Here is a 19,540-nt window from a genome sequence, read left to right as displayed (position 1 = left end):
ACAGTCAGTGATAGTGATAAGAGAGTCAGTCATAGTGAGAAGACAGTCAGTGATAGTGATAAGAGAGTCAGTGATAGTGAATTGGCAGTCGGTGATAGTGATAAGAGAGTCAGTGATAGTGATCAGACAGTCGGTGATAGTGATAAGACAGTCAGTGATAGTGATAAGACAGTCGGTGATAGTGATAAGACAGTCGGTGATAGTGATAAGACAGTCGGTAAGACAGTCGGTGATAGTGATCAGACAGTCGGTGATAGTGATAAGACAGTCAGTGATAGTGATCAGACAGTCAGTGATAGTGATAAGACAGTCGGTGATAGTGATAAGACAGTCGGTAAGACAGTCGGTGATAGTGATCAGACAGTCGGTGATAGTGATAAGACAGTCAGTGATAGTGATAAGACAGTCAGTGATAGTGATTAGACAGTCGCTGATAGTGATTAGACAGTCGGTGATAGTGTTAGACAGTCGCTGATAGTAATAAGACAGTCGGTGATAGTGATAAGACAGTCGGTGATAGTGATAAGACAGTCGGTGATAGTGTTAGACAGTCAGTGATAGTGATAAGACAGTCAGTGATAGTGTTAGACAGTCGGTGATAGTGATAAGACAGTCGGCGATAGTGATAAGACAGTCAGTGATAGTGATAAGACAGTCAGTGATAGTGTTGTTAAAAGACTTTACAGACGATGATAGCGTTATACCATCAGATTACAATGACAAGAAGGAAGTACAGTTAATTTGACAGGGTACAAAACATCCAAAGTTATTCAGTCGGGTCATGTGCCGAGATAACCAAACGTCCATCATAAATAAGAAAAAATGAAAATAAAAGAAACGATCTTGAATAGCGTTATGTAGGTCTGGGCACGTTACGCCATCTACAGTTCATACAAACTGTAGTAAGCTGGTTATCTTTTCCCCAAGGTATTCACCCTTATGTCATTTTGTATTCAGTTAGCAACACATTTTTAAATGTTAATATTCTGAATGTTTGTACTCATTGCCCCATGTAGAAATTCCGGAGGTAATTGGGTGCTAACGTCAAAGAATCACTGACAAAGGACATGTTATTATGTTTATCGTCATAGATTCAAAGATTTCCTCTTAGTATAATGTTATTTAAACCCCCTTTATCTGACTATTTTCTACCTGAATGGTCGATGCATCTGAAAGTCTTCCAAAATATGTTTGTAATCCGAAATATATTGACAAAGTATAGATAATGACACGTGTTGGTACTTTCCACCATGTGTTGTGAAATCACGTCACGTTAATCTCTCTCTAAGTGCCGCGGTAGATTTGGACGTCCTGTATAGGACTCCGTCCTCACGTTGATGGCCTTTTGATAGCATGTGGCGTTTTGAAAAGATGAAATATCACAACGTTAAGTCTTTCTGGGTTTTTTTACCGTGTTTGCCTTTAACTTATTTAAATTCAAAACATGTCATTGATCTTTAGCTTATCTATTGATATCGACTTAAAAAGCAATTTATCAAACAAGGAGACATAAAGCCTGAATAAGGCTTCTTTCTCTTGATAGATGATGCTAAAAAATCTCTTCCAGAACAGCAGTAGCTGGACTTCACGCTCGAATGATTTATGCAAGGCAAATTAAATAATAAAGCACCCCTTTCTGCAATAAGAATTTGATTAGAGCCTCGTTATGTGTCGGTAGAGTTTGGATTTTGTCACACAATATAGATATCTCCTGTATTGTAGCGCTGGTGATTTAGAGAAGTAAATCTTAGAGAACTGTTCTCTGAGAAAATATATACATGGAGCAAAATCAATTAAGATTTAATTAACCAAATCAATTGTATAATATAATGTACATTCTCGTTCGTTCTATGTTTTATATACTCCGTGCTGTAAGTGGTGTGTTTCTTGATTTTGTTCACTAATGGGTCGTAAGGCTTATAAAGTATGTAGCGGCAGTGTCCTTTGACTAGATGCTTTGTATGGCATGTTGTTCAGCGTGGCTGTCACCAGCCAAACAATTGATCTTTCAGCACTGAACACTGAACTGAAGCTTCTGTTATCGAGTCAAGTGGATGTAGACAGAAGTAAAGTCATATAAGTACTCGTCAACGCCTCTGAAAGCAGAGTACAATGTAGTAATAATCACAACCTAGAAATTGTTCGCCGTCACTTATCAGACAAAGGGAGAGCGAGTCAAAGTGAGGCACCTCCCAAGTTAATTAAGTTCGTCGATGACCTCATTATGTGTTTAACAAATCTCTGCCTATTTTGTATCGAATGTCAGTCAAGATGTCCGTGTAAGAGTGAGCAACACGTCAATTTCAACCCTGTGGATATTACATAAAATGGGAAATTTAATATGTGCACTATTGAAATGTAATAAGAACACGGCACAGGGCCTTGTCAGGATTTCCTAACCCACGGTCCATATATATAATAATAGATACTACATATATATGGACCGTGGGTAGGAATTCGTGACAAGGCCCTGTGGAATAGGGCTCAAAAAGTATTTATTTATGAAAACTTTCGTTAGATAATATAAAGACATTAGGTGCAATTTTCAATTATTTCAATGTGACTGAACCCTTAGATTTACCGGGTTTATTAAGTACATATACACCTGGAATTAGAATATTTCTTTCTGGTTTAGTTCAGATCCCAGATTTACCCTAAATCAATACCATTCACATCATATCTATTTTAGAATATCAGTTTTTCATCAAATTGTTGTCACTTTCCAATTTTCTCGTTACTTCTGTGAAAGAACAGGGAATAGCTTATTCCTAACGAGTACTTCGCAAAGAATCTAACCCGGGTCTTCGATGCGATAATCCGCGACATTACTGAGTCAAAGAAGCATGTTCTGTCACCTGAGTGAAATACTACCGCTTTTTTCTGATTTCCTTATCTAAACAACACTGAACACTTAAACCCATGGGATTGCATTAGGCGCTAATATGAAATCTTCATGACACGAGCACGTAATACAATCCTCCGTCAGCTAAGCGAAGGTTAACGTAGTAAACTATTACACCGATAAACAATATTGACAGATGAAAAAAGGTAACTAGAAAGTTACTTGATGTGGACAAATTTTCTACCTATTTCTTGCAATAACGACCAACAATATTGACAAAGACGGAGTAACATGTATAATGTTATCAGATTGACGTTTTGTATTTGATGAAGTTCTATTACCATTGTAGACAATGGGCCATCCATGGCATGTACACGAGAAACCTATGACAGGAGACTGCAGCAGTGCTGGGCCACACTACAATCCGTTCATGGTTGATTTGGTACGTCAGCAATGGGGAAAACCGTCGCTAAGTGATTTTTTTTTCCAAATAATGCATGTATGGTAATTTTTTGTTTTTTTGTTTTTTTTGTTTTTTGTTAAAAGCTGTCGTCTTTCAATTAAGTTTGCTGTTTTTAAACTAGCAAATTATCTTTGATGCGCAATCCTTTTTGCGCATACAAATGAAAACAAACATTTGCGGATCAAGCAGCATATTTATAAAAAAAAAAGAGGGGGGGGGGAGTGGAGAAGGGGCAGTGGATTCCAGATCCATTGAAATAAGTATATTATAAGCATTACACTGAATACTTTGTTCTTATTGTTTATCTCTGACGTCCGATCTTTTCCATGTTTGTGTATACAGATGAATTACACAGAGTGCTCTCCATCAAACCCCCTGCGCTGTGAAGCGGGCGACTTGTCCTCAAAGACAGCCTTGTACAACATTGGAGACGGAAAACGATTCTTCACTGATGTTAACCTCAATATCATAGACGACTTTGGAGGTGAGACAAATTAACTGTAGGGTTTATCGCCGGATACCTCGGTATCGTCATTTCTTTCACCTGACTCCTATTTACGTGTTTGTTGGGTATATACCGATGTGAATGTTTACTCTTTAAAGACATTGGACTCAGCATTTATCATAAGATCATTATGTTATCCTAAATGTTATTATGTACAAGACACTAAAGACAGTTCTATGCATTTTTTTTTCATTTTGCTGTCTTATGGTGCAGATAGTAGCTGGATTTTAACGGCATTAAGTATTTAATTACCGGGGATGTTATAATTCAAACTGGTAATGGGACAGTCATTTTGACGGTGAACCGTCCTCACCACTTTGGAAACAAGAGTGTCTTCATAATGTCGTGTGATAGAAGTAATTTTTTTTTTCTTTCTGGTGTAACGAAATTAGTAAAAACTGGGTTTAACGGTAAATTTGGAATGGTGTGTATCGTAGAGAGCAGCATCTTAGTTTAAAGTACATCAGGTCAAAAGTCAGTCAATGCTGGACCGAGGTAAAAATCACGTGAGTGATAGGTAGTGATGAACGCCTGATAACGGGCGGGGTGTGTACCCCATTGTTGAAGCACCGTGGCAGAATATCGCCAGTATGATTGATCAGGACAGATAGATGCTCTCATTTGTATGTCTCGCGCTCTCGAAGATATAGGTAAGTAAACAAGATAAGCTATGTACAGGGTAGATCAAAAGGGTGTGGAATTGATAACAGGTACTCCTAGACGCACGTGCCCTTTTAATTATATGCACAATGGGCGTGATGGTAGGAAAGTTGTAAAACCTAAGTATAGGGGATATTAAGGACGGTGAGAGAGTCCGAGGGGGAGTTAAAACCGGGACAATGGGCAGAGAGGAGAGCGGGGCAATGGATGGCCCCGAGTTAGAGAGCGGGAGAAACATCTAGGATGGTTATGTACTATGACTTTTAACAAACAATGAACAACCAGTCTAGTGTTATCGAATGCATTTGTGTGGTCACTATACGCTACTATGTTACACTGGTTCTTTACATTGGTGCACAAATGCCAATATTCACAAATATTTACCGAAAGTTTATGTGCTGCTATTGTCAACGTCATCTGAATGTTTGTTATGTCCCGAATTATAATCATGTGAAGCAGTAGGAGAAAACTTCACATGACTATTGTTAACCAATGACATTCACAACTTCATGAATAACATATCGTCTGATGGTATTTTCATGGACTTTACGGACAAAAGAAGTGTAAATTTTCAAAGAAGATTTCAATTCAATAAAGTTTTTTTTCGGGGGAAATGTTACAAACTAGTAAATATTGACTGGCGTATTTACATCTTAATCGTGTCCTGCCTATTTATCATCAACAGTGGTCGGCCGGTCTATAGTAGTACACCAAGCTAATAGTGGCGCTCCTAGGTATGTGTGCGGTGACATTATGCCGGAAAACAGTTACAGTGAGCGGTTGAGCTTTGTCTCCGAAACTGTCATGGTCGATAAGTAAGTAATATGAAAAACAAATGTGGGAAGTTCGGAATACTTTTAGTGTTTATATAAAAATCAGTATTTTAAAGTGGTTATTAGTATACAAACAAGGGCAGATAGCTGAAATGTATGTAGGAAGGACACATTGCTCTGTCAATACGAAATGTTAGAAATGATCGATAACTGTAGTATGTTAAAATTTTATAAGTACATCAAATATACATATACGAAACTAGCCGCAAAATACCGCTCGGCTAGATAGATCGGTTGAGCGTCAGACTAGTAAGTCAGAGGTCTTGGGTCCTAGCGGAGGCAGTGAAATGACCTCTGTTACATATATATCGGGGAGAAAACCTCGGGAAGAAAATAATGAATGCATGTCATGACCTTATATCTCTAGTATATCAACTGTCGAACCTTTGTTTGCCATGAACATATAACTCGGATAACGTTAATTGCCAAGGTCGAGTAATTGCTTGTTTGTGGAACAGTTTTGCGTACAAGTATGTTTATTTGGTGGAAAACATGGATCTGTATGTAACAATAAGATCAAGATTTTAAAAAAATATTTTAGGACATCACTTGTGAAGACCATAGCAGCCGCTCTGCATGCCCGACCCTACAATATGGCGGCAAAGCAGATGTCTGAAGGACCAGGATGTGTGGATGTCGACCTCATGTTTACGGGTAAAGTTAATTACGTTCTAATAAAGGGATACATGTTAAAAGGAGGTAATTACTTGATATATCGGGAGATGATTAACACAATCGAAGACAAATGATTATAAAGGATCTTGTGACCGGAATCGGTCATTTTCTATAGTCGGATTATCCTAATATCTGTGCACTTACTCACTATAAACCGTAAGACCGGATGAAAGAAGTTACGTTTGAAGCAATGTTAGACATTTTAATGTCAGAATAATCATCAATGGTTGCTTATTGTCATTTAGGTATCGACGCCGAGAGAATGCAAACGGATCTTCACGCCATGGTGATGAGTAGCGACCCAAAACTAGGCGTGTACGCCCCAACCGTCTGTCGGGCAGGTAATAGTTACCCTTAAGGTCGGGAAATCCCGCCAACTACCAGTACAACCTTTGGAATGTATAATCAGATAAACGATATCTTAGATTTGGTATGATGTTACTTCAACAAGAAAGAGTTATATGTATTTATTCCTCTTGTCACGCGAGGTATCCGAGGATCAGAGTGCTGTGTCACTGTTTTCGGTTGGCTAATTTTTATATTATTTTAACTTTAAACTGGTATCCATACCCCATCACCTGTTCGGTGACTTTCCTTTGTTTGAATTTAACAATTTGTTACATTATTCACGTGTACTTTTGAACCTTAGCAAACTAATAAAACTAAACTATCTAGAACACAAACTAACCAGTACGGAGAGTAGGACACAAAGGAGAAAATCTCTATTTTCTATTGATGTTTTCTAACTTTTTAGCCCACCATCTAATAGATGGTGGGTTATTCAAATCGCCCTGCGTCCGTGTTCCGTCGTCCGTCCGTCCGTCCGTAAACAATTCTTGTTACCGCTATTTCTGGAAAAGTACTGGATGGATCTTTCTCAAATTTCATATGCAGTTTCCCCTTGGTCCATAGTTGTGCATTGTACCTTTGTTGGACTGATTCGAATTCAAGATGGCCGACAGGTGGCCATCTTGGATTTTGAATGTAAAAGTATGTTACTGCTATTTCTTGGAAAGTACTGGATGGATCTTTCTCAAATTTCATATGCAGGTTCCCTTTGGTTCCAAGTTGTGCATTATACCTTTTTGGACTGATCCGAAATCAAGATGGCTTACAGGCAGCCATATTGGATTTTGAGAGTAAAATCTTGTTACTGCTATATCTGAGCAAGTACTGGATGGATCCTTCTGATATTTCATAGATATTGGTTTCCCTTGGTCCCTAGTTGTGCATTGTACCTTTTTTGGACTGATTTGAAATCAAGGTGGCCCACAGGCAGCCATCTTGGATGTCGACAGTAATACAGAACAAGCATATTGTCCATTATCCACCTGTAACTGACTGCTATCTAATAATACTTTGGGATCTTTTTCAAATGATATTTGCTAATAGGTGCTTAATAAAAATATTTTGTGCCATCATTGAGTACATTCAATGAAGACCAGTTCATGAACATTTACAACACCTGTAACAAACAAACAAAAATAAACAAATCTTCAAGAACTGAACACAGATCCTCAAATGGTGGGCGCCAAGATCCCTCTGGGATCTCTTGTTTTTATTTCTGATCACTATAACTCAATTTTGTGACACGCTTTAACGAGAAAACCCTGTAGATATATAAACACTGTTTAGAAGTAGAATCCGGAACAACCTAACCAATTATGGCCTGGAAATATTTCAATAAACCTGTGTTAAAGATTTATTATTCAGACTGCCAGTAAATGTCCAAGGCAGACCCAGGAGCTGGCATGACTTGTCCAATGTAGCATTGTTTTTTATTCAATGGTAGATAAACGAATATTGTTAGCTCATCTGGCACGAAGGGACACGTGAATTTTTTGGCGCGGCGTCCGTCCGTCCTTCCGTCGGCGTCAACCATTTAAACGACTTATTTCCAATAGCCAACAGACCAAAGGTCATTGTATTTGACCGGTGGGTTGCTTGGTTGAGTCCCAACAAAGTTTACAAAGTTTTCAAAGCTTTGACTCATATTCAAGGTCATACGAGTCAAATTCGGTAAAACCTTTAAAGTGATTTCTAATGATTGACCAAATGGCTTAAAAGCAGGATATTTGTCCTATAGATTCACGAGATAATGGCTGACAATTGTTTGGAAATGAAATGACATTGAGCCGCATTCAAGGTCACAAGAGTCTGTTTTGTTAAAACCTTTAAATAACTATATTTAATTAGCTGTCAAAATTACCAAAAGGCATGATATTTGTCAGACATAAGATGAAGTTTGTTTGAAAGTAGTTTAAATCAGTAGTGTGAAATGTATGTGTATTTAAAATGAGCATTGAATATTAGGTACGCGATTCTGGCCCATTGGGCCTCTTGTTCAATTACATTTAAATATTTAATATTATATTTAGTCGGAAATATCAATGTATTTTTTCTGAAAAAGAGTTCCATTTTAGGTATCGTCACATCAGGTGACAGAACCTTAGATTTCATGATAGCAATATACAGAAGATGCTTACTCTTCCGGAACATTGGTCTTATTCCCCTTGTACTTTCTCAGGAGTCTCCGTGCAAATCTTTCTTTTGTTCATATTTTGCCCTAGTTTTATTGAATTTGAGTTCGATTATGATTATGTTGACATGTTGGTATTTTCTTGTCGTTTTTTTGGAGAGGATACCGCGGTACAAGATTAATCTTGGTAAAAACAACTACGTTTGTACAGGGATACAAGATTTTGTACCAGCCAGTTCTTTAGTACTGCTTTTTCATTTGTTGTCTTGACTTTTTTCATTCAGCATGCTATCATATCTGGTTATTTGGTCATCACAATAATTTTTCACCAAACTGTTACTGTTCCAGCGAAAGACTATCAAAGAAATAATATAGTGCCAACTGGAGTAAGTTATGTACTAATCTGCCCGTAGATAGAATGGTAAAGGTCAACAATGGTTACAGGTGCTCGACCAATAGACCTCATATCTAACCGATCACCAACATCTCATCATTTGTATTGTAAGCGTAAACATTGTCAAAATATTTCGAGATCACTGGGGTATTTAAGATACACTTTTGTTGTTTTAATAACGTAATATATTAGTTATATAACAACAGTTCATTCTATTTAATTTCTGTTTGCCTGTTTTACTGAAGTTTACGCCTTCAATTGAAATCTAATTGAAACACATCACTTCTAATTTAGCTTTGCTCAACCCCATAACCACCTGATTATCGTAGCTCTGTCCCACCCCGACTTTATCTATAAATCGCCACATCTGTCCTCGACGACTCAAAGTAACCCACTAACTCTGATAAATCGCCACTTCCGTCCTCGACAACTCAAAAAATACCTCATCCTTTACAACTCGCCACAACCGACTTTGTCGCCTCAAAGAAACCCGTTGTCCGAATAACTCGACACCTTCGCCCTTGACGACTCGAATTGCTACTTACCCTTATCTTTAAGCTCACTCTCTTGGTCCTTATTTTTCTCGATTTCGTGGAGTTTATCACCCTTGATACACCAGGTATTACAATCACTTTTCGCTCCCCAACATGTTCCAACCTGCGAAAGTGATCGTAATCCCTGGAGTATCGAGGATGGGGTTATATGGTCACACTGAGCGCCTGAATACCACTGGTGATAATCGCAGCATCCATACGATTTGGTGGCTTTGGCAAATTGAGAGATAGTGATGATTTTGATGGTGCCGGAAGTCGGAATGTATTGTTCCGTTATTGATTTAGTAGTAAAGGTGTGCCTGGCTAGCATGTCTGTTTGCTTTGTATATCATATTTCATAGCATTGGCTCATGTTTTGATATTACGCATTACAAAAATGTGATGTCTGGTTTCCAGTGTATTTAGTCCAAATCGAAACCCTTTGAATACAGGAAATTGAAAAATGTCCGTACATGTGTATGTTTTTAACAAATTAATACATGTGTCGTTATCCGATATGCATGGCTTTGTGGGTTTTCGTGTTCACCTTTAAATATCCTGCTTTTTACGCGACACTTAATTAACACTGGTCATTGTTTCATTTTCAGCTGGATTTTCTCTTTCGTTGGTGGCTGTTCTTCTTTCCTTATTCCTTCAGCGCCTGATGTCTTCGGTTTAAGAGCACTTCCGCCTCCAAAATCACGTGACATTTGATCAAACGTTCAGGAATTCGTTGTGATATGATACATGCTACAAAAAGTCTTCCATTTTCTATAGAACAGAAGTTCTTATAACTTCAATGCCTACAAAAGTACTAGTGATCAGTCTCTGATACTGTAGACACTTTGGGTATCTCCATACAGAGGCGATATGTTATATCAGTCTCTGATACTGTAGACACTTTGGGTATCTCCATACAGAGGCGAGATGTTATATCAGTCTCTGATACTGTAGACACTTTGGGTATCTCCATACAGAGGCGAGATGTTATATCAGTCTCTGATACTGTAGACACTTTGGGTATCTCCATACAGAGGCGAGATGTTATATCAGTCTCTGATACTGTAGACACTTTGGGTATCTCCATACAGAGGCGAGATGTTATATCAGTCTCTGATACTGTAGACACTTTGGGTATCTCCATACAGAGGCGAGATGTTATATCAGTCTCTGATACTGTAGACACTTTGGGTATCTCCATACAGAGGCGAGATGTTATATCAGTCTCTGATACTGTAGACACTTTGGGTATCTCCATACAGAGTCGATATGTTATATCAGTCTCTGATACTGTAGACACTTTGGGTATCTCCATACAGAGGCGAGATGTTATATCAGTCTCTGATACTGTAGACACTTTGGGTATCTCCATACAGAGGCGAGATGTTATATCAGTCTCTGATACTGTAGACACTTTGGGTATCTCCATACAGAGGCGAGATGTTATATCAGTCTCGACCTCAATTCAGGATGTTATGCTAAGTATAAAGATTATATAGCGACTGGTTTAGATGAAATATGAATCATAAGCTTAGTGTATATAAAAATTAAATTATTTTGTATAGAGAAACAGCATTATTGTACATTAGCATCAGAGCTGTACATATACTGTGTATGACGCTGTGATAAATAACAGCAACACATATTTTACAACGTGATTTAGGTTTTACATGATGCTGTACAGTGACCAGTTAACCACCAGTACTTATAAAACTGTTGTCCTTCCAAATTAGATGTGGTCAGTTATAATTGTTAAGGAGTACAGACTTGTTTTTATCCTCTCAAAACTTTTATTCCGCATAAAAAAATTAAAGAAATTTCTAACGAACGTGGCTTTGATTAATCGTGTATACTTTGAAACATCGGAAGGATTTGTTACATTAGAGCCGTATCTATCTCCAACCAAGTTATTAGATCGAAGTTTGTTCATGTGTCTTAAAATGTGGTGAGGTCAAATTACAGTTCATGTCAGATAGCTGCTTTATCGTGCAGGGTATTTGACTTTTACACATATGGCAATATAGAGAGCTAGGAGAACTCAGTCGAAGGGAGATAACTATTATACAATGGCAGTATCGTGTACGCGACAACTTGTGTGAATGGCAATATGATGTATAAAAATTATCGTGTTGATAGTATATAAAATGATGCTTAATGGAGATATCTGTTGCACAAATTGAAGCATGTTATAAACTCTGACAATGACAACGCATTTATTACGCATCCGTGTATACTGGATAGACACCTCAGTTGTGTGGTATATGGCCTGAGTTATTACCACATTTAAAGCCCCAATATACGTAAAAATCACTATAAAAAAAACTTTATCTTATTTTCCCCGTAATACATGTAACAAAACTTTCCTTTAACTAAAGAAAATAAAACTGACTGTTTTCAATTTAAATAAAAATTGAAAAAATCGGAAAATAAACAATGTGGGACCCACAATAATTCATACATTACCGCTCGTAACGATGACATTGCGCATGCGCATATTCCGCGTGTGTAAACATGGCAGACACAGTACAGACGTTCACCAGTCGCTTCCTTTTTTTTCAATCATACATCAGGCCAGTTCTGAATTCTTACGTTATAATTGTGCGTCGTATCGTTTCTAAACTAATTATTCCATCTAATAATTTCCCAAAGACTGAATGTTTATCACAGGAATACCTCAAGTGTACGACAAGACTTCGCAAACAATGTTTGTAAACAAAAACTTACCGTAGACATATCTGCATGTGCTTCCTCTATAAGTAGAAACCTCAACTCTCGCGAGATCAGGTCATGAACTTTCCGACGTGGTTCGGCAACAATCGTAATTTTGATGGCGGCGTGTTTAAAATGGAGGTGTGTTTACAAATAGCGAGTTTCAACTGCTCATATATCAACACTTTATGCACAAAGTCATTGTAACTATTGTTTGAATAACTTAATTTTAACTACATCTTAGAGAATATCTCAATAATTATGTGTGATTCTACACTAAATTTTTGGTGAATGTTACGTATATTGGGGCTTTAAACCAACTGTTGTAAATAAATAGGACAGCCAAACATTTCAGTTTACAATGGTCCTTTCTGTTGAGATTGACGAGTAGGTGTTGTTTTGATAACATCGTGTGTGATGGTATGCCAGTCGTGATTGGTAGGTGAAGGCGGATTATGCATGGCTTATAACTGAGTGATGTTGGTAGACTAGTTTGGCTTCCGACGTTTTTCTTTAGTATTTTAAACTACTTATCTGTCTACGATCAAACTTAACAGAACATTATTTTTGCAAGGTTTAATATTAAAATTGTTGAAATTAATCATCAATACGGAAAATAAAGTCGTTTTAGACTGACAGTAACTGACCACTACTTTATCGTACTCTTTCTATTCTAAGTCATTTGACCACTAATCACCCTACATTGCTTTGCTATGCCAACTTGCCGGAAAACGTTGTTATAGGCACGGAATTTGAATAGACTTCCGTGTTATAAGGTCACCAAATTTCCACTAGCTAGGTAACCGGGCAAACTCGCTATGGGTGAACTGACCACTAGGTAGCCGGACAATCTTTTTACAGGCGATCACTAGTTAGTCAGGCGAATTTATTATAGGTGAACTGACCACTAGGTAGCCGGGCAAATCTATTTTAGTCAACTGACCACTAAGTAACTGGCAAACTTTTCATAGGTGAACTGACCAATAGGTAACCGGGCAAATTTATTATAGTGAACTGACCACTAGGTAGCCGGGCAATCTTATTACAGGCGATCACTAGTTAGGCGAATTTAATATAGGTAAACTGACCACTAGGTAACCGGGCACATTTCTTATAGTGAACTGACCACTAGGTAACCGGGCACATTTCTTATAGTGAACTGACCACTAGGTAGCCGTGCAAATTTATGATAGTGAACTGACCACTAGGTAACCGGGCACATTTCTTATAGTGAACAGACCACTAGGTAGCCGTGCAAATTTATGATAGTGAACTGACCACTAGGTAGCCGGGCAAATCTATTTTAGTCAACTGACCACTAAGTAACTGGCAAACTTTTCATAGGTGAACTGACCACTAGGTAACCGGGCAAATTTATTATAGTGAACAGACCACTAGGTAACCGTGCAAATTTATTATAGTGAACAGACCACTAGGTAGCCGGGCAAATTTATTATAGTGAACAGACCACTAGGTAGCCGGGCAAATTTATTATAGTGAACTGACCACTAGGTAGCCGGGCAAATCTATTTTAGTCAACTGACCACTAAGTAACTGGCAAACTTTTCATAGGTGAACTGACCACTAGGTAACCGGGCAAATTTATTATAGTGAACAGACCACTAGGTAGCCGGGCAAATTTATTATAGTGAACTGACCACTAGGTAGCCGGGCAAATCTATTTTAGTCAACTGACCACTAAGTAACTGGCAAACTTTTCATAGGTGAACTGACCACTAGGTAACCGGGCAAATTTATTATAGTGAACTGACCACTAGGTAGCCGTGCAAATTTATGATAGTGAACTGACCTCTAGGTAACCGGGCAAATTTATTATAGTGAACTGACCACTAGGTAACCGGGCAAATCTATTTTAGTCAACTGACCACTAAGTAACTGGCAAACTTTTCATAGATGAACTGACCACTAGGTAACCGGGCAAATTTATTATAGTGAACAGACCACTAGGTAGCCGTGCAAATTTATGATAGTGAACTGACCACTAGGTAACCGGGCACATTTCTTATAGTGAACAGACCACTAGGTAGCCGTGCAAATTTATGATAGTGAACTGACCACTAGGTAACCGGGCACATTTCTTATAGTGAACAGACCACTAGGTAGCCGTGCAAATTTATGATAGTGAACAGACCACTAGGTAGCCGTGCAAATTTATGATAGTGAACTGACCACTAGGTAACCGGGCACATTTATTATAGTGAACAGACCACTAGGTAGCCGTGCAAATTTATGATAGTGAACTGACCACTAGGTAACCGGGCACATTTCTTATAGTGAACAGACCACTAGGTAGCCGTGCAAATTTATGATAGTGAACTGACCACTAGGTAACCGGGCACATTTCTTATAGTGAACAGACCACTAGGTAGCCGTGCAAATTTATGATAGTGAACTGACCACTAGGTAACCGGGCACATTTCTTATAGTGAACTGACCACTAGGTAACCGGGCACATTTCTTATAGTGAACAGACCACTAGGTAGCCGTGCAAATTTATGATAGTGAACTGACCACTAGGTAACCGGGCACATTTCTTATAGTGAACAGACCACTAGGTAGCCGTGCAAATTTATGATAGTGAACTGACCACTAGGTAACCGGGCACATTTCTTATAGTGAACTGACCACTAGGTAACCGGGCACATTTCTTATAGTGAACAGACCAATAGGTAGCCGTGCAAATTTATGATAGTGAACAGACCACTAGGTAACCGGGCAAATTTATGATAGTGAACTGACCACTAGGTAACCGAACAAACTTATCATAGGTGAACTACTTACCCACACAATGCTATAGTATACACAAACTAAGAAATCAAATTGCGTTGATTTATTTACATATTACTGATTGATATGTATGGAGTTGTATAAATGTATCGCTGTAGACATTTGGAACACGTTTTACACCTGAATCATAATGTCACATCTGTACATATGTGCATGTCGTTCCATTGAACCTATAATAAACCGAGTCTAACCCAGCCCCTACACCTGACGCTAAGCACGTTCTATACATAACAGTTACGTCCAGTGTCTAGTCCAGACGAACCTCGAGGTGCCCCGATATTAATATCATATTCGCACATTTAGACTTTGTATGTAGATACGATGGGTTTTCTATACTTTCTGTGGACATTTGAATGTGTTAGACGGGTAATTTGTCATACTGTATGTGTTAGCACATTCTCATTACCACGAGTCATTGTTTTCATATAAGATAATTGTTTAAGTTTGGATCTGAAGGCAATGGGGCTGGGGCAGAGGTTTTATCATGATAATTACTTTATTGACACCCATAATTGCTATCAAGGACTTGCATGTCTATCCAATTACAGTGTGATCTTTATAACTTTGATGTCGAATGCTTTGCTGTGAATATCACGTGGCATCTAATCATCACGTGATGACCTTGTAACACCAAGTCGCGTCATATATTCTAGTTATGTTTTGATTTTGTCACATGAAAAGCATTCGAAAGTCTATTTACCAATTTTACAGGAATTGTATCTGAGTGTAGTTTATTGATATTATATCTGTAGATTGTATTTTCTGAATTGTTAGTGTTTTTCAATTCGTTATGTACTGGAATTTTCCCTTCACTTACACAGATTATATATATACATATTTTCATTAATTTTGATAGTATGAATTAATGTTGCCAATAAAACAAACTTTTTGATTTTAACAAACAAAATCACTTTTTGTATTGTATGAAAGATAATTATGAATGGTTTACATATGAAGCGTTTGCTTCAGGATGAATTTACACGAAGAAAAACTTTTTTTGTTATATGTGTAAGATTGTGATGTTTTTATATATAAAGAGTTATATATATACACATATAGATATACTTTATTTATTTTATAACAATTGCGAAACAAGTTATGTCAACTTATACTAATCACTCTTGTTGGCCCGAATGTAAGCGCGCGAGGGGTCTTATTGTTTGAGGAAACTGGAGTACACACGTGACCCCTTACCTTTTCACGTCCGTCACGGGAATCGAACCCCGGTCGGCTAGGTGAAAGGCGAGTGCGTTACTACTGCGCTACCCGACCACCCAAAGAAATGTTAGCTTCACGACGACTCATCACGTTAATAATTATTTTCCAGTGGTAAGGAAAATATCAATAATGATAAATTTTAGAGACACAAATTGTACGACATTCGACACACATAAACTACAGTTATTACTTGCCTAATATCTGGTGAGTTTTTCCTTCATTCTCATACCCTCCTACTCTCCTGCCTTAGTCAATGGTATATCTTCTGATGAATAAGGGTATTATTACAACCCAAAAAATCACGCTCTTAACCAAAATGCCAGTACTTGCATTCAGTTCAGTTCTCAGAGTCCATTAGCAATAAACTGGCCGTCGGCAACCTATGTTCGACGATGGAACGTAACTAGACTGCGGGGATTATCGACGGTAGTGTAAAACCATGCTTACCAAATAAGAATAGTTAGCATTTTCCTCTGTGCTTATTTTTTTTTTTTTTGCTCACCTGGTCTCTCCTCTGGCCTCTTGTTTCAAAAATACATCGCTGAAACCAAATTTGACAAGCAAGACCATATTCATCAGTCTGTGATGTCATCCTATTCGCTAAATAGCAAGTCGAGTCAGCTGAAGCATTTTCTGTTATACCGAGGATCGTTCTTGACCTTGGTACCAGAAACGTATTTTTTATTTGTTTTTTTTTTCTTTCTTTCGCATTGATCAATACTCAACTCCGGAGATTTTCCGCCAACATTTATTCATTTTTACTCAACAGTACTCTTATGAGCAGACTACACGGATTCGTCCTACAACATGCTAAGTCTCTTTCTGTCCGAGTTCACTGACTTACGCCTATGATTTGTAAGACAAGCCATGCATATAATGGATTACATTGTCGGCTGTGTTCAATATTCACAGAAAGGGAATGCATTCTTACCTAGAATTTACAAAACAGTGGCATCTTGTAGTATACTTACTTCGAGAAAATATGAAGGAACCGATGATCGATTATGAATAGGTAGAATCGAACATCGCAGGTGAGATTGCACGATTTTATTCGATCGTTATCTCATCACTCATACAAATACATTATATCAATAATGTAAACAATGACATACAGATACATTATATCAATAATGTAAACAATGACATACAGATACATTATATCAATAATGTAAGCAATGACATACACTACATGGATATACGAATACCTTGTACGATAACGATGAAGTACACAGTCTAAACATACCAATACCTTGAACGATAACGATGAAGTACACAGTCTAAACATACCAATACCTTGAACGATAACGATGAAGTACACAGTCTAAACATACCAATACCTTGTACGATAACACCATTTCTTTGCTATGTATTGTCATGGCAAAATCGAAGGCACAAGCCAAGTGATTTAATTGGTTCTAGGAGGAAAAAAACTTACCAATCACGGGCTGATACGATCCTTTAGAATAGTACAAAGGAGCGACACCCAACTTCAGAGCCATTACAATATACCATTATGCGATCCCGAAATTCGATTGATGTTCATCAAAGAATCAAACTAGCCTTTTTGTTTTGTGTACAAGGTTTCATGCTCGGAACCTTCAATTTTGCCATGACCTGTTCCAGAGGTGCAAAGAGTGAAAGTGATCGTAACCCCTTGAGTATCAAAGATGTACAGCCATATAAATGAGTGTTACACTAACATTGATGATAGTGACAGGAATCAGCTGGTGAGATACATCTTCACGTTCATCACTATGTTACTATATATAAAGATCAACAAGGTCAACATTTCGGGAGATGACTTAAATAAGCTACAAGCTTACTGTCAAATCCCTTTTCATATTTCTTATTTTGTGTCGTCTTGTCTTCTTTCATTTCATTATTTGAAAAAAATGACATTCGACAGTTTAATGAAATGTATTGTATATTGTAGAAAAAAGTTTAAGCTCAACATTCTTAAAGAGAAAATAATCCAAGTTTAATTAAGTTGTTAACAACATAAAATACATACTTTCTACTTTTATTAAAACCATTCATAATAATATTTTGCCCTTCTTAACAATGATAATTGATTTTAAATGATTTGTTTGAATTCGTAAGATCATACATAGGTCAAGGGTAGCCTGCATCAAACATCAACACAGATTATTACATATAGTATCTAATTTTGCAGGTAAAACCACACCAGAGCAATGATGTCAGAAGGGAAACCCAGAGACAGAGGATACAAAAACGTTTAGAAAAATTCAAACAGAAACGCATTTCATCTCAGGTGACAGCTATTGTTGCTAAGTATGCTCGTGCGTTTAAGCTCCGCCGGCAAGCTGAGAAAAGGAAACTCCATTTGTTAACTTCTAAAGGCCGCGTTTGTTTCGGGCGTCAGAGATATAGAGTGTGTTGTCGAAAATCACGTCATCGAATCCATGGCGCCCCTGTTATTTGTCAGAGGCTGATAGCTAGGGTTTACCATCGTCAATAAACGAAAATAGACTTCAATTATTTTGAAACAATTAAAAAGAAATTTTCGATTTTTTGTTTGTGAACTATTTCCATGGTATCGACGCTGACGCCCACTGTAAAGATCTAGAGATCTGACGCTGTCGCCTACTGTTAAGTTCTAGATATCTGACGCTGTGGCCCAATGTTAAGATCTAGAGACCTACTTTGGCATGCTTTTGATACTGTCTCCCACTGTTAAGATCTAGAGATCTGACACTGACGCCCTCTGTTAAGATCTAGAGATCTGACACTGACGCCCTCTGTTAAGATCTAGAAACCTGAGTTTTGCATGCTTTTGATACTGTCGCTCTCTGTTGAAAAATTACAGATTTACAATACAAGGAGAATAAGACCAGGTGTAATGCAAGAGTAAGCGTTTCTGCTTCATCAACGAAGCCACGATGTAAATAAATCTTGGTCAATCCAAATAAGTAATGTCACGTTCTCAAATGAGAACGTAGTATACAACAACTGAACAACGTCCAGCTTCATATCACACAAAAAGTAGAATATTTCTCAATGAGATCACTATGGCAACCATGAAACTTCCCCATATTTTCTATCAGTCTACATCTTTTGAAACCGTGTGTTATGGATTTATCCGTCAGTTGGCGACTGAAAGTCGGTGGGAAGCCGCCCATGGTGTTTCGTTGTAGGAAAAGATCGAGACAAGCGGCTGATGTAAAAGAGTCTATCGTGCTCTGGTTGCCACTTCTGGAGTGACATACTATCGCGCTCTACCACTGACATTCTCATCATGTGTGGTGAAATCTTAGTGACGTGCTGTCGATGCTGTTTCCTCTGTTGAGATCGGAGAGCGGCACTGTTTTGACACTGTCGCTATCTATTGCTGATAGATCGGAGGACTAAGGGAGGCATACTGTCCATTATGTCATCCCTTGTTAAGATATTATGGAGATAA

General features: G+C 37.9%; 1 protein-coding gene across 3 annotated transcripts in view; it reads left to right on the top strand.

Moving 5' to 3' along the window:
* LOC132556215 (uncharacterized) overlaps positions 1-18,647 on the top strand; it is a 50,511-nt gene extending 31,864 nt beyond the window's left edge. The window contains exons 6-12 of one of the 3 annotated variants that reach the window (XM_060220608.1): positions 3,192-3,284; positions 3,648-3,789; positions 5,156-5,285; positions 5,845-5,957; positions 6,224-6,319; positions 8,806-8,843; positions 18,293-18,647. In XM_060220608.1, the coding sequence (XP_060076591.1) occupies positions 3,192-3,284; positions 3,648-3,789; positions 5,156-5,285; positions 5,845-5,957; positions 6,224-6,319; positions 8,806-8,843; positions 18,293-18,598 (918 nt within the window). In that variant the 3' untranslated portion in view covers positions 18,599-18,647. Of the gene's footprint in view, positions 1-3,191; positions 3,285-3,647; positions 3,790-5,155; positions 5,286-5,844; positions 5,958-6,223; positions 6,320-8,805; positions 8,844-9,992; positions 10,201-18,292 lie in introns of those variants that run through there. The other 2 variants (XM_060220610.1, XM_060220609.1) reach the window with 2 other exon arrangements.
* The last annotated feature ends 893 nt before the right edge of the window (positions 18,648-19,540 follow it).

The sequence above is a fragment of the Ylistrum balloti genome, unplaced genomic scaffold (genome assembly GCF_031769215.1).
Source record: "Ylistrum balloti isolate Yb309-2 unplaced genomic scaffold, AGI_CSIRO_Ybal_v1 Utg370554, whole genome shotgun sequence".
Taxonomy (NCBI): domain Eukaryota; kingdom Metazoa; phylum Mollusca; class Bivalvia; order Pectinida; family Pectinidae; genus Ylistrum; species Ylistrum balloti.
The sequence above is the reverse complement of the archived record's forward strand: the minus strand, read 5'-3'. Positions and strand labels throughout refer to the sequence as shown.